Source organism: Eimeria mitis, genomic scaffold, assembly GCF_000499745.2.
Source record: "Eimeria mitis Houghton genomic scaffold, Emh_scaff77, whole genome shotgun sequence".
NCBI lineage: Eukaryota > Apicomplexa > Conoidasida > Eucoccidiorida > Eimeriidae > Eimeria > Eimeria mitis.
In genome coordinates this window covers 17,246-31,983 of record NW_013575650.1, presented here as the reverse complement: position 1 = coordinate 31,983, position 14,738 = coordinate 17,246, and the positions used below count along the sequence as shown (strand labels likewise).

The 14,738-nt window shown below is 49.6% G+C and overlaps 4 protein-coding genes across 4 annotated transcripts; 2 read left to right on the top strand and 2 right to left on the bottom strand.

The window, feature by feature from the left end:
* Positions 1–547: 547 nt before the first annotated feature.
* On the top strand, positions 548–3,174 carry EMH_0067010 (uncharacterized protein; the record flags this gene model as incomplete). The annotated part of the gene is made up of 7 exons (XM_013501830.1): positions 548–1,379; positions 1,577–1,795; positions 1,915–2,015; positions 2,130–2,314; positions 2,465–2,567; positions 2,718–2,837; positions 3,073–3,174. The coding sequence occupies 7 exons, from the start codon at positions 548–550 to the stop codon at positions 3,172–3,174; spliced, it is 1,662 nt and encodes a 553-aa protein (XP_013357284.1).
* Positions 3,175–5,432: 2,258 nt separating this feature from the next.
* Positions 5,433–6,309, bottom strand: EMH_0066900 (uncharacterized protein; the record flags this gene model as incomplete). The annotated part of the gene is made up of 3 exons (XM_013501829.1): positions 5,433–5,611; positions 5,715–5,828; positions 6,045–6,309. The coding sequence occupies 3 exons, from the start codon at positions 6,307–6,309 to the stop codon at positions 5,433–5,435; spliced, it is 558 nt and encodes a 185-aa protein (XP_013357283.1).
* Positions 6,310–11,236: 4,927 nt separating this feature from the next.
* On the top strand, positions 11,237–12,948 carry EMH_0066790 (peroxisomal membrane protein, putative; the record flags this gene model as incomplete). The annotated part of the gene is made up of 6 exons (XM_013501828.1): positions 11,237–11,505; positions 11,610–11,692; positions 11,835–11,890; positions 12,044–12,196; positions 12,295–12,421; positions 12,581–12,948. 6 exons carry the CDS (start codon positions 11,237–11,239, stop codon positions 12,946–12,948), a joined length of 1,056 nt encoding a protein of 351 aa, XP_013357282.1.
* A 628-nt stretch (positions 12,949–13,576) lies between these two features.
* Positions 13,577–14,118, bottom strand: EMH_0066680 (40S ribosomal protein S15A, putative; the record flags this gene model as incomplete). The annotated part of the gene is made up of 2 exons (XM_013501827.1): positions 13,577–13,736; positions 13,907–14,118. The coding sequence occupies 2 exons, from the start codon at positions 14,116–14,118 to the stop codon at positions 13,577–13,579; spliced, it is 372 nt and encodes a 123-aa protein (XP_013357281.1).
* Positions 14,119–14,738: the final 620 nt, after the last annotated feature.

Genomic DNA, 14,738 nt, shown 5'->3' with positions numbered 1-14,738 from the left:
TTGTTGGTGGGCCTAGGTCGCCGCATACGTTCTTTAGACACATTTGCCATGGACACCCCTTCTTGGCAATTTTGGCTTCTTTAAAATCTCGTATATTCTTAGATTTCGCCTGCAGAAATGCTCCTTGGCTGTCAGTCAGTCTGCACGGAACGAATGGTTACGAAGCAATCCAGTTGTGGTGCAGAAATAAGCCGGCTCTATTCTAGGTCCACTGCACACCACTGAATAGGAGTCATTCAAAGAGTATCCTCTGAAAAACCTCACTTTTCTGTGATAGCGTGGCACTTGTGGCATTTGCCCTGGCCCTTCCTATCTGAACAGGAATTAGCCACAGCACTCTCCTGGGGTGGGTTTAGCATTATTTTTTGGGGTAGAAATCAACGCTATGCGAGTTGAAATCACAATTCTCCGCTTATGGTGCGTTTTATTTGCACTATTGGAGCAAAATAACATATAAATCTCTCTCCATTCCCCCCCTCCATGGCATTGTAGATCCTTTCGGTTACTCTACTGAAGATAGAGTCGATTCTGCACCGGCCCCTCACCCATGAGTGCTGGGTGGGGAAGCGGAACTTCATCAAATGATCACGTAATATACGGCGAGAATGTAGCTGGAGAAACAAATGAAGCCCCGAGTAACCACAGCAACGATGGCGTGGTGGCTTGGGGCTCCCACCCCTCGCGAGTGGGCGATGGCGGCGATCAACCGGGGTGGGTCTCAGAAATCAAAAGAGAGCCTCGGAGGAGTTGTATCGTCTCAACGGGATCGCCCCGAAAGGCGGGATCTCAGCGTGTGCAAATTGGCTACTTTGGCGAAGATGCGAGCTCCAGGAGTGGAGCGGGAAGGGGTTCAAGCATGCCGGAATGCATTCAGAACACACTGAATCGGGCCATGTCGCATGTGAGAATTGGGACGAGGCGCTCCCGCCGTTCTACCGCCCCTCGAGATTCTGTACTTGCGTCCATTCCAACCTTTGATATACGAGAGCGTATGACGCCTGCGACTGCAAAGGAACTGAGACGCATTTATCAGCTGGAAGAACCGGTGGACGAAGGCGTTTGGTCTTATCTCTCTTGGATTGCAAGGCTTGAGGGGGTGGCTATGTGTATCATTACCGTATGGACAATTTGGTTCTCGCCGTTTTTTGTGGCGTTCTGCCGTGCATATTCCTTCTGCCTCACGTTGCTATGCGTAGACGTGGTTCTTGACTTGTTATATTTGGTTGGCGTTGGTTTGGAGTTGAACATCAGCGTCATTGACCGGGAGCGCAGGACGGAAATCCAACATAGAGAAAGCGTAATCGGCATTCATCTACATTCTGCCACGTTCTATTTTGACATTTTGTCTTGCTTGATATCGCCATTCCTGTTCGGACAGAGTACATGTATGTTTGACCCATTTTATACATATTGAAAGCAGCATATCACCTTCCCTATGCTCAGCGTAACTAATTAACCACGACCAAGCTTCCTCATCCATACGGTACAACTAGTACCTAGTACTTTGCCTGCAGGGTGCAGTTGAGCGTTTCTTCACCTTGTTCTATTTTTGCTGCTTGATTTGCTGCGCATTTAGGGGAGAGTGGCGTTTTATTTATAATGCTAGCAAAATACGTCCGCGTGCACCGCATTATTTGGTGGCCTCCCTGCACTGATAGGATTCGCCGTGTCCCCTGGTTCCAAGTAATATGGCTCATTCTCATTCTCGTCGCCGTTAACCATATTGTTGGATGCGTGTTTTTCATGTTGGTTGAAGCTCAAGACCTGTGGGAGCGCCATGTAGCCCTGCTTGACCGTTAGTCGTCACAATGCCCCACACGAGAGCCTATTCTGCCACGCAGATTTTCCTTTTTGGTGATATACGCTTGATGAATAATTCGAAATCAGGACCGTATTCTGAACTCTTTCGTGCAGCTCCCGTTGATGAGTATGCATTTAGCTTCGCCTACGGCATCAACTTCATCCACGGCCAAATCTCTAAAGCTGACATTTTATCGCCCAGCGAGCTCTTATTGGTAGGCGATTGAGCAATTGTGTGCTACCTAGACATTTGGTTCAAAACGTTCAAAGTTTGTGGTATTACCATGAAATAAGGTTGGACGCACGCCGAGGTGCTGGACTTTCTTCAGTATTGCATCGTCGCCCCCTTCGGCACCCTTATTTCTGCCATGGCGTTTGGTGAAATTACGGTCTTCTATCAACGGTTAAATCTTCTTGAGGGACAACACTCCGACGACATGGCCTTCTCCACCGAAGCCATGCGCATCCTACGTGTCCCAGCAGAGATGCAGAAGCGAGTAGATCAATATTTCAGGTAAGGAGTATCGTTTACAAAATATGCCTTAAGCGATGCGAATCACATAAGGGATCGCTAGACCTCAGGTCTATTGAAGCGCTCTTTTAGGCACTTGCATCGGTGGAAGGCACCAGCAGAAAATGCACGTTCTCGTGTTTGCCTACGCAGATATGTCCACTCAAGCAGGGACACATTTGCTCTCACGAAGCTCATGAGCTCCTTAAATGAACCGTTGCTCGAAGAATTAAAACTTCATCTCTACAAAGGTCTTGTCAGCAAGGCCAACTTTTTTAAGGCAAGCCCGCTTACACTTCACAATGGCGGTTTTCTGCCGGCAGAAAGAGTGCCTCTTTGAGATTACACAGGCTCCAGTTAGTGCATCAAGAATTGGCTTCTTGCAGTGCGAATTCTGCTTCTTCAGCACTGTGACCCAGAGTTTACCAAGCATGTCGTTATGAGACTGGAAGACAAGATTTACTCTCCAGGAGACTACATCATCCGCGCTGGCCAGGAAGGAGACTGCATGTTTTTTATTATAAAAGTATGTGGTCCGGTTTTCAGCTTTGAATGCTTTCGGCTTCACTCCTTCCTGAGTGTAGTGGAATGACATAAGCTTTCCTGATGATAAAAGAGCTTGAAAAGCTGTAAGAAACTGTGACTAAGGTGACTTCAAACTGCCAACAGGACTTCGAAGTACACTTGCTAAAATGGAGGCAAGCTATTAGGATTGCCACCGATGCAAGCTGAAGATCAACGCACATTTTTGTTTGCTTCAGGGCAACGTAGAGGTGCTTTCCGCTGAAGGCAAGGTCATCATGACTAAGTCCGGTGGAGATTACTTTGGGGAGCTGGCCCTCCTAACAGTAGGTGAGGCCTAGTAGGTTCGGAGTTGCCTGGAAGAATTCTAGTCTTCGATGTTGCTACTTGATGGCGAAGACCTACCTGTGCTTATCTCACAATTCTGTATTCTACTGCTGTCTGCTAGGTACAAAGCGATCGGCAACTGTGAAAGCAAAAACATTTACAGCCTTGGCACGCCTCTCCGCTGAACACTTTGACGAAGTACTTGTTCGGTTTCCTCATGAGTTAAGGAATGCATTTAGAGGCTTTGACTTAATGGCCGGAGAAGTAAGCGCACCTGGTTTCCGCATAGCAGCTGACTACGTATCAGAAAAGAGGCGCTTGCTCTCCTTACCGAATATAGGGAAACATGTATTGCTTGGTTGCCATTTGAGACTGAACATTAGCGGTGTGTATACCCTTGAGTGCCATGGAAAACAGTGTGTCAATGTTTCAAATCTCTGCCTTTTTCCTACCATGGTGTGCTTCCGGCTTAGGACCTAGACACAGCCTTTGAACAGGCACAAAGGCGTATCCACTACCGTTACAGGCTTCTCAGGGGCTTAGATCCACCCGACTTGCCAACAGAACGAACTAAAAGCCAAGGCTAACCCGATTATTTTTCCCATGGCAATGGCGCCTCGGAGGGCCTCTGCCGAACGTTGCTGGGTCCTGTATAAATACAGTTGCTCATCCACGAAGCGTCACTGCTGATTTTGCACTCATAGCTACCCAGAATTTCTTTTCTGTCCGGAAATGTTTGGGGTCACCCAGCCTGGCATTCCGGTTATTGGATTGTTGCAACCGGCAGCTACAATCACCAATCCAGATCAGCCTCAGAGATTACTGACCTATATAAACATAAGTCCGTTGCTTAGCAGTCTACGATAGCTCTGAGTGCAGCAAAAGCCTGCTGCTATAACCTTTGCCGGCGCAGCATCATCTCTCACTTATGCAAGGCAGACGCCCGCAATCTGACGTCCACTACAAATGGTCTTCCAGAAGTGGGGGAAATGTAGCCTAGGTTGCAAACGGCATCAAATGGCATCACGAGGCGACGAGGCGACCGGAGACAAGTGCTAACAGGCGCTTCAAGCTTAAGGACCAACGAGAGTTAGCATATTCCTTGCAGCGGCTTGCGTGACCCACTTTGGCTAAATTTCGAGAAAAATCATTGCACTGGGCCTGTACCGAAAACGTCTGAGCTAATTGCTGCTGGGCACAGAGTATACAATGAGAAGAGCAGTTTAGGAGGGCGCCGGCTCAGTCCAAAGTATCTGCACTGCCTAAGATTTTGTAGCATCAGAGGAGCGTACAACAAATAGGTTTTAACCTACGCAACGCTTCGATGCCCCAGGGACGGAGCAGTGCTCCACTATTTTCGAGGGTAGAGGTGATGCAGTGACTGTTTACTCTTGAAACCAGGGAGAACGCCTAGCAGTGGCTCAGCAGAAACCCGGTCATCCCTTACAAAATATACATCACGCACAATAAGGTCAGATATAATTTCAGAAGAGCTCTATTAGTTCGTTACGGCTGTCTTCCTCAGGGTGCTCACTCTGTATATCCTCCCTAATTTGCAGCTGCCCGCGAAACACTCGGTTTACTGACCACCTTGAGAAATAGTTCCTGTTCTGCCTGTTGCTTATCGGAAAGCCGAGCCACTTTCACAGCTGGGAAACGTGTTTATCTGCTACCAAAAGCATCGTGTATCTAATAGAGCTGGATGTGACTGGCATGATGCACGTTTCTACTTCAACACGGGAAAGCGGGACCGACTATCTGCAATCCCGCAGTTCTACCCGTCATACTGCCGTGTTAAGGTGAAAGCATTTAGCTTCTCGTGCATTTAATTTTTTGGACATCTTCACACCTATCCCAGGGCGCCACTGACGTGAAGACTGCACGAATTGCGTTTGAAAATCCCTGGCAACTGTGACACGCCGGCGAGAAATATTCCATGCCACGTGAGTGGAGACGAGGTAACCCTTGAGTTTTTAGGGGAGGTGAACACAAAACCAAGGGTTATTTCGTCGATGGCCTCAGTATTAAGGGCCCTAGAATTGTTGCTTTCTGCAGAAAGCCTCCTGAACTAGTTGTAGGTATAACGAAAATATAGGTTTTCAGCTCGGATCGTTAATGTGTTCTCGTTGATATACCCCATTTTGTTAGGATACAGTGGAAACATCTCTAGTAGCTGCCTACAGAAACCTCACTAGCTAAAAGTATCTGGTTGCTGCAGCCGTATACACGGTGTGATACTGCAACTGTATAAGATACACGGCCAACTGGCCGTTTAGCTCCTTAGTATTCGAAAGAAATCTTCCTCTGTCACCTGCGACGACTTTCCACGGCACGCATGCGCAAGCATTTCACGCAGCTCCTCGTCTGACAACTTCTCCCCTAGGTCGACAGAGGCCTTTTTCAAGTCGTCCCAGGTGATGACATCCTTTCCGTTTGCAAGGGCCAAGAAGCCTGCAAAAGCACGACGGTGCTGTGGAGGGGATCGATTTCTGAGTGGTGCAGGCCTCGCAAGTTACGCACACATATTTTGTGCCAAGACTCAGGATTTCCTCACCTTTGCTCAGCTGTTCTCGAGTTGGTTTTTCGTTCATTTTGATTTTCATAATTTCCAAAAAGTCATTATAGTCCAGTTGCCCCAAGGATGGTTGTCCTGCGCCTTGAGTCACTGCTGCACCGCAAACCATGTCGTCGTAGGCAGGATAAGCAGGATCATTCCCCCCCAACAAAGTACGTCATATTTATTGGCTCCCCTTCTACGATTACTGGGGGCATTTCCTGTGTTTTTGCTCGCTTGGTGTTATGCGATGCCACCGTGCCACGGCCCCCGAGAACCCAGGAGTCCTAATCTATCCTGGCCGCCATTTGGCCGTTCGTGCACACTCACTGTTCCTCTGTTTGTCCGTCCCTTCAGTGTTTCCCGCTGATTTCTTGTTCCTCTCAACCTCTGTTATCAGTCGCTTAAGCTCATCTCTCGACGGTTCAAAGCCTAGGGCCCTCAATGCCACTCTCACCTCCTTGGCATCTATGGTACCTGTGCCCTCAACATCGAAGAGATCAAATGCTTCCTTGATGTCCGCACGCTGTTGCTCGGTTGGCTCTAACCGGGGCCTTCGAACGCCCTTCCCAGCCTTGGTCTTGATGTCCGGCATTTCGGCACGGGATCTTTCAGTGGAAGAGTTACGAATGAACCTCAAGGGTCGTACGTGTACTATCCTGGGGAGTTTCTAAAATATTTGCAGCAATAGAAGGTCTCTAGGATGTAGGGTCAGATGCGATCAACGGAGTCACAAAATTTCATTAGGAATTTTCCGTAGAGGATAACGCGTTAACCTCGCGCTGCACAACAGCATACCTAACTCCCATCCAAATTTGGGCAGCACTTTCGCAGTAAACTATCTAGCATATTTCTATGGTGTCTAAGTTGTTTTGGCCCTTGAGAACAAGTCGCAATTGGTCTCGTGGGGTCACTCATGTGGCAGGCGGGAAGCTGACTGGATACTTATCTTGTTCCATCAGCTAGATCCCCCGCCACGGTAGACTGCACGCGGATACTTCAGAAAAAAAGATACGTCTTATTATTCAGGTGCGTTCCTCCAGGGATATTTGCAGGGAAGCCATGCCGGCGCAGGATGTTGATGGTGCAGACCCGCCTCCTTGGTCATCCAGTGGCACGCAAGAGTACAGAATGTCCAACTAGAAGTGTGTTTCATCTAAGACACTCGAGACAGATTCCATTCTGAAATCGTCATGAACAGTGTCACGTGAGTGCATTCAACTGCGAACTAAGCGGTTTACTAAAGCTTCACCGTGCTTTGATGGCCGCAAACAGTTTCCCCCCGCGTAGGGAATTGGGCCCAGCACTACACGTGGAACACCAACTGATTGCAGCAGATAAATCCCTGTCTCTATGCATAAAACATCAGATTCATTCCTTAAAAATCATACAACAACATTCTTAAGTGTAACCGTCCTCTAAAAAGAACGGTCTCCTGATGTTCTCCCGTGTACCGGTATTCTTGGCGCCGGCCGTGTCACCGGCAGTGTAGTGAACAACTCGCAGTCGCTGGTACCACGCATGAACCCTAAGCTATTCTGACTAAGTGCAACATCTTCATCTAGCCACCAAAATCCATGATTCTCACTAAATCCGCTATTAAACGCCTTAGATATTCAAAACACATTCGACTTCTTATTATCTGTCTGAAAGGAAAACCCAGAATAATAGAACTGCCCCTGACCCTCGCCAGCCAGAGTCACAGCATCAGCCTCACACGCAGCCCCAAGCCGGTGCCGGCTGACGAGCACTCTGATCCTATTATGCATCTCTTCTATCTAAAAGTGTCCTAATTCCTGAGATATTATATAGTATTTATCCCTTTTCACGATACTAGGCCTATAGAGGCCACGCAAGGGATCCATTGTAGTACGTGTGCACTACAGCCAGCCCTAACCCTGGGCACGGTCACAGCCCGTCCAAGGCCTATCCCGTACCCCAAAACCGCTATAAACTAGGGTTTCCACTTTTACTTGCTTTTAATTACACAATAAACGCCTTCAGATTGAACTACGTGAACTCACTGTCTTCTTTCCGCTCAACACCGTAGTGCCCGGCAGTACATGCAGACCGTCAAAGCAAGATCCCTCACTCGTGGTCCCACTCTAATTGCCGGCAATTGTCTTCGAGCTGGTTCAGCGCGATGTTCTGTATTTTTTAAGCAGCAAATGCCCCTGGATCCCAGCAAGGATAATGCCAGTACTGTCGCCTCGGCCACTTTAGCGAGCCGATCGCGCGTGTCGGGAGCGGGCGCGAAGCACACCAGCAAGAGTTGAAAACAGCTGTTTTTGTGGAATTTTAGGAAAATTAGAATAAGTCCACCTTAAAGTGTCGGGCCTCTTTTGCGGTGCGCACATCGCAACGCCTGTCTTGCCAACGGATTCCAACTGCAACGGGTCGCTTAAGCGCCAATTACTGGCATTCTTTTCGTTGAGACCGCTCAGCTTCTACTGTTCTTAATAGTTGAGGCTGGCAGGCCATCTGTAGGAAAGCAATTTGGAGCTGTCTACTTGTCGACGCCCCCTACTCACACGACGCCGGCTTCATACTTGTCCGCGTGCCCTACCTGCACGGTGTGCTAGTATGGTGAATATTTTAGTATAATCAGTGCTTAACGGGATAATTTGTTTGGATAAAATGCTGAACGAGTACGTGGCGGAGTTCCACAGCCTGTGTGCTGAGCTGGAGAGCATGCTAGACAGTGCAGGAACAGGAAGGGATCCATATGCATCGCCAGACTCCAAGCTGCGTGAAATTAAAGGCAAGCTTATGCAACATTTGTTCTACAACATGCTTGTGCTGAGCCTGTGCAACAGGCTCAAGTGTCTGTTTTAAGAGCATTTGCTTGTCCGCGTGGCTATGCGCTAACCGTTTCTCAGTGGTGCATGCGATTGCATGACTCTGTACAGACTGCCTCGGGGCATTTGAAATGGAGCTGCGTTCCATGCCGCCAGCGGAACGAAGCAACCATTTAGGCCAGCTTCAGAGTTGCCGTGATGAGTTTGCCAGGCTTCAACGCAGGTTTGTCTTCAACAGAAAAAAACTGCAAAGTTGACTGCAAAATTGTAGATCACCTAGGCTTGTCAATGCAGAAGCGAAGCTGCGATTTGCGATTCATTCTCCGTGACCTGAGCCAAGGGTAAGTGTGACGTTTGGACGTATTTGCGCTGCAGATGCTTGCTTACAACTTCCCGTGGCCAAGAATCGGCGGCGACCACCGACGTGAACCGTGGCAGCCAAGCTCTGGAAAGGTTAAACAGTGCAAATATTCAGGTGAAGCTTTCTCAAATCGATGCGCGGCACCCTTCCCTGCAAGAAGGCCCGGCATAATCGATGCAAACTGTTTGCGACTTGTTGCGGGCGTGTGCAGCTGGGTAATGCGCGGAAACTCGCCGAAGAAACTGAGGCTGTTGGAGCGAACATCTTGTGCAACTTATACATGCAGAGGGAAAGCATCCAACGAGCTAGCCATCACGCAGAGCAGACAAATTCAAGCTTACGAGAATCAAATTCCCTAATATCCAAGATGGGGAAGTGGTGGAGTGGTTTGATTGGCTAGTGCAGCACCTGCGCGAAGCTTGTCAGTACTCTTATCCCCCTAGAATTTTGGTTTTGCATCTTCCCTTGGGATGCAGCTTTTTGTGTATTGATCTTTATTTCTGCGCATGACCGAGCCGACAGCATAGGTCGCTCGTCGCGTGCTGCCTTTCCTGGGACCCGTTTGTTCGGAGACTCACTGATTTGGTCAAGTCTTACCTTATGTACGAGCCGTGAGATACCGTGTCTAAGTCAGTACTGTACGTACTGCAGTGCTTCCCAGAAACGACGACAGCAGTGCAACAGGCGTACCGCCGCAGACAGCTCACATCGTTAGCTGTTGATGACTAGGGGTGGACAGATTGACGGAAGAATGCGGAATGCTTGAGCGGCCCATTCCATTGCAGCGGGCTTAGTGGCATTCCTTGTTTGTGTAACGCACGACACCTTTAGGGTGTTGCGAGGCGCGGGGTAGAGCTGTCTTGACGAGCTGAGGTAGCTGTATGTGCGGCATGTATCTAGACAAGCAGCGTGGGACGTGAAGAGTTTTCTTACTAGCGAGGTTAGCGATGGCACACTCCAGATTGAGTAGCTGATCGGCTGCCCATTCAAGTGGTCACTACACCATATTCATGTGGGAGTTGTGGATGCTTATGGCTTGGAGGGAAGTTCTGCGTATTGCTTGGTGACGTGCCTCTGGCCAAGGTTATGACGCCAAAGTGATTGAGTGAAACACTTAGTAGACTTGGAATGCTGCAAATGCCGTAGGCACACGGGAGGCGTTAAATGCGAGGACAACACCTTCATGCCAAGGTTCTCTTGTAAGTAACGAATCGAGGCGAATGAGTCGCCCACATGGAAGAGCCCACAGACGCGCATGCGGGTGAGCAGTGTACGACGCTTACGTGAGGAGCCGCAACATTCCGCAAATTAGTCACGTACGCGTCATGAAGTCAGTGGAGATAAAATAATTATCTTTTATAAGTATACACTATACATAGGGATATTTGTGGTGAGTCCTGGTGAGTGAAGCGGGCAGGAAGTACCGGTGGTCACCGCTGGCTGGATTCGGCAGCCATACTGGGCTACACGCTGGCGTGGGCAAACCACCGGCACGAGAAAGCCTCTGTCTTTTCCAATCAAGTACAGATCTAGCGCTGTGTGCATTGCTTTAATTTCTGTGGAGGCCAATTTGCTGTCCAACACAGCCAGACTACCCGAGCTCGCGTGCCTGCTAGCCGGTAGCCTCCGATCAGCGTAGAGGCGGGCGACATACTTGAATGTTTGGCCATCGTAAACCCATAACGTTTGGCGTGCCCGGTATTTGATTCCAGATTTCAGAAGAAATTCATGGGATAGCACCCCCTCAACTGGCGAACTCGGACAGTGCTCTGCCTAGGAAACCCCGCGCATTTCCCGCCTCCACCAGCTGTTTCCCCCCCCCATAATTTCGGCAGCAATAAGAAGGTTTGTGGTTGCAGGCACCTTCGGATGCTTAGGAGTGAACAGTGTCCAACGGGATTTCAGTTTCAACGAGGTGTAAACAATAAGCTTTGAAGGCGATACCGCCTATGACTCGCCGCGGTCAACCCAGCGCTGAAGAAATGCACTCCCTTGAAACAATGGATGAAGATGTCGAAAATATGCCAGTGTTTGTATCGCCCATCCCAATCCACCCAACCGCCACCCTCACAAGGATTTCAACAGTCGGTGAGCGACTGGCCTCACCAGACCCAGATGCGTTACTTCCTGCATGGAAGCGGCAGCTACGACGTTCAAAGTCAAGCGAGTCAAGGAAACGAATTTTAAATTTTCTTATTCCCGGAACCCACCGGACTATAGCTTCGGGACAATTAGAGACAAATGATATTGGCGGCCATTGGATGACCCAAAGAGCTAACACCTCTGGTAAATTCAACCGTGCTGACGATTGTGCAACTGCAGCAGCACTAGCAGCAGCTGTCGCTGCCACTGCACCACCTCAAATGAGCGATGCAACGCACGCATTTCTTCACACAGTTGCTGGGGCAGCAGGGGCCGTCGTAGCTATGGCAGTCGTTTACCCTCTGGACTCTCTCCGCACCATCCAATCAGTACAGGGTGGATCAGCCTGGGATGTTGTAAAGCTTCACCTGCGCCATGGTGGCTGGAGGCGCTTGTATAGGGGGATAAAGGCAGCTCTTGCAGGAGTTGTCTTTAGCTGGGGCACATACTTTTTCGTTTACACGCTGGCAAAACAGAAGGAGAAGAACCGGTGGGCCTCCACTTGCTTGCTGATATTTCTATAAACTGTAAATTCAGTCCACTGTACAGTAGAAGTTTCGTTGCAACGTGGGCGTCTGACTTTTCATGCTGCAGCAGAGGCCATAAGGCCAAAACGGGCACAAATCTTCCCATGGCGATCGGTGCCGGAATTTGCTCTACTGTCATAAGCAATCCATGTAAGGGCCACGCGCATTTACAGTAGGCATTTAGAACTCTGTAGACTAGAGAATCAGGGGGCTAAAATATGCTCGACATGCTTTATAGTGGAATTGCGCTGAGGCGGATGCGAATACAGTACTACCGTGCGTTCTCATGCAGTCTGGGTGGCAAATACACGCCTTAAGGTTGACTTCTCTGCGAAAGCCAACGAACAGGTAAGTGTTGAACTGTTCGCTTTTACGCTGACGACCACTCATTCCGGCATTACTACACGCCGATGTTGGAGCATACATATGAGTCAAACAACTCATATATATGGTAGGCGTCCGCGATTGTTCAGCTAGCTGTTTCTCTCTGGCGAGCTTCAGGGCATCTTCAAGATGCTAATAGCGATCCTGCGCAAGGAAGGGTTTCGTGGATGGCTTGCGGGGATCGTGCCAGCTCTAGTTCTGGTTTTAAATCCTGCTATTCAGTTCACCCTCTATGATCACTTACGGGTGAAACTGATGCAGCTAAAACAGGTTGGTTTGTAGCCTCTGCTGGTCAGCCTTGTCGTGTCCACCGTACACTTCTGCATTAAAGTTGTCATGTGTTTTCTTTGTTGTTGCTGTCGTAACAGAGATGGCGAACGGCCTCACGGGCTTCATCTTCGAATTCACTCAGCAGCCAACACAGCAGTACTGGGTCCCTTGTTTCCGATAAAATGCTACGAGTTCGCGTAACACCTGCTGAATCGTTCCTCATGGGTGCGTTTCCTCCTCTTATAATCCCGTGCTCTTGTGCCTGCATCTGTATCCAGATACTTACCTAGTCACGATATGGCAAACTCGTTGCTAGCCTGGCAATAAGCCGTAGTATTCCGTATACGTGGGTTAGCTAACTGTTGATATGCGCCTCTGGCTTAGGACTAACGGCAAAGCTGGCGGCAACCCTTGTGACCTACCCCTATCTTGTGGTCAAGACGCGAGCACAAAGCAAAGTATATAATGTTAAGGACTATTCATGTAAGGAAGGCTATGGAATAGCCAGGACCAGTAGCCGCCTCTCTGCTCTGCGGAACCACCACCCACAATGGACCCTCAACGACACCCTAACTATCCGAAGTACATCTTCCATTTGTAGTTGCTCCACTGTGTTGTGCTTCTCTGGCAGCTACTGTGAGGAGCCTGATCATGATTCTCGAGACGGAAGGCCTTCCAGGCCTCTTTGCCGGCTTGCCTTCGAAGCTCACGGCCACGTTGTTGTCGTCGGCGATAATGTTCACAGTGTATGAACAACTACTCCCCCTAGTTGTTCTACTATTTAGGTCGTTTACGGCGCCCAACTGTCGGGTAATCGAGACGTCACCGCTAAAGCGGACCAACTGAATGATGTTATACCTGTGGCAAACACTACCCAATTCCCCGACGCGCGTTAAATAGTGTCCAGTAACCCGTCAATGCGGGAAGGAAGCACGCGTGTACCGGTGGCGGACCCCAGACGCTTTTGATGCTCGCAAGGGCGTCCGTCAGCGAATGCTGATCGTCTGTTAGAGCATGTGTAGTCGAACTGAGCAATACGTCACCAGCGCAGCTGCACTTGGCGACCCGCAAAAATGACATTTGAATTAGAGATTGTTGCGGGTACCACGCAGCCGGAAGGAATTTTTCGAGAAATGTTTTTTATGGTAAAGTTGTGCAGCCCGTTGCGAGTTGTTTGCGTGAGCTATGTTCAAAGCAAGGAAGCCCCAAGTAGGGGAAAAGCGTTGGCCGAAAGCTTAAGTAGTTCCTGTCCACAGAAACTATCCGAACGCAACTGAGAGCGCCGCTGGGACATCAACCAGCAACTGTTGCGCACTCCTTGCCGTGGACGTCGTGAGGCGCGGTCCAATGCCAGCGCCCCCTAATTACTCATGAGTCAACTCAGAAGAAAAACCCGAGGATCTTCCCTCCGGTGTGTTTTCTGCGGGCTTCCTCATGATCCATGATGCCATACGCCGTCGTCAGCACCAAGTGGCCGAATTGGCGAGAAGGCAGCAAGTTGGAGCAGTACTTTTCAATATTTGCTACTGTCACATCGTACCTGAAGACGAACCACACGAAATCACTCCGCTGCGGCTTTCCGTTAACACCTAAGTAGTGCAATGCACTTCGGTGAAAAGTACGTCAAAACTACCACGCAGCCAAGCATGCTCAAAGGTATCAAGGGGCTTTGGAATTCCATGGCGTTACCTCGGGCTGATTACACCGCACTTGTTGATGCGCCCCAGCAGGTCCACAACGATCTTCTTGGAGCGATGGTCATCAACAATCTCGAATTCGCCAATGTAGCCACGTCTCTGCATGCACTGCAGAAACTTGACCACCACCTTGCTAGAGGGTCGAATGAGCACCTGACGGCGTCCCCGCTTTTCTGCGTTGACGATCGTCTTGAGGCAGTCGGCTAAAACGGACATGCGCACCATCTGCAGCAGCGAAAAAGCACACCGTTATAAGCAGCTTGACAACCTTCACAGCAACCGCCCACTTAATAATTCCCAACCATGTGCATACAAACGCAGGGTTATGGCATATACGCAAGCCCAGGCACCAACGTGCGCGGTCGCCCTGCAGTTCCCTTCGAGAGCACGGCCAAGCGGATGTCTGCGCTTTTGACGACCACCGCAGAGGCCGCAACAGTGCCTCTACACTCTCAGACACAACTAAACTTCGGTGTAACTCTTTATTCTCCGTTCAACGCTGCACAGCCACAACTTAGCGTCACGGTCCCAAGCCCCATCGCCCCCGCCGAGCAGCACAAAAGAAGCATGAATGCGTAGTATATTCACAAATGATCCATCAAAACTTGATCAAAGTGCAATGCGACGTCGTTCCCGTCCACGGAAGACGCAGAGCTGCCGAGAACATCCTTGTTCATAGCGCAACTGCTAACCAGGGGCGTGCTTTACAGGGGGCCGGCATGATTGCCTACGGACCAGTTCCCCACAGCTATGCAGAAAAGAAAAAGGGTGGAGTGATTATTTATACGGAAATATGGGGCCGAGAAGCAGCGTAAAGAGAAAACATGCAAATACCCCACACTCCC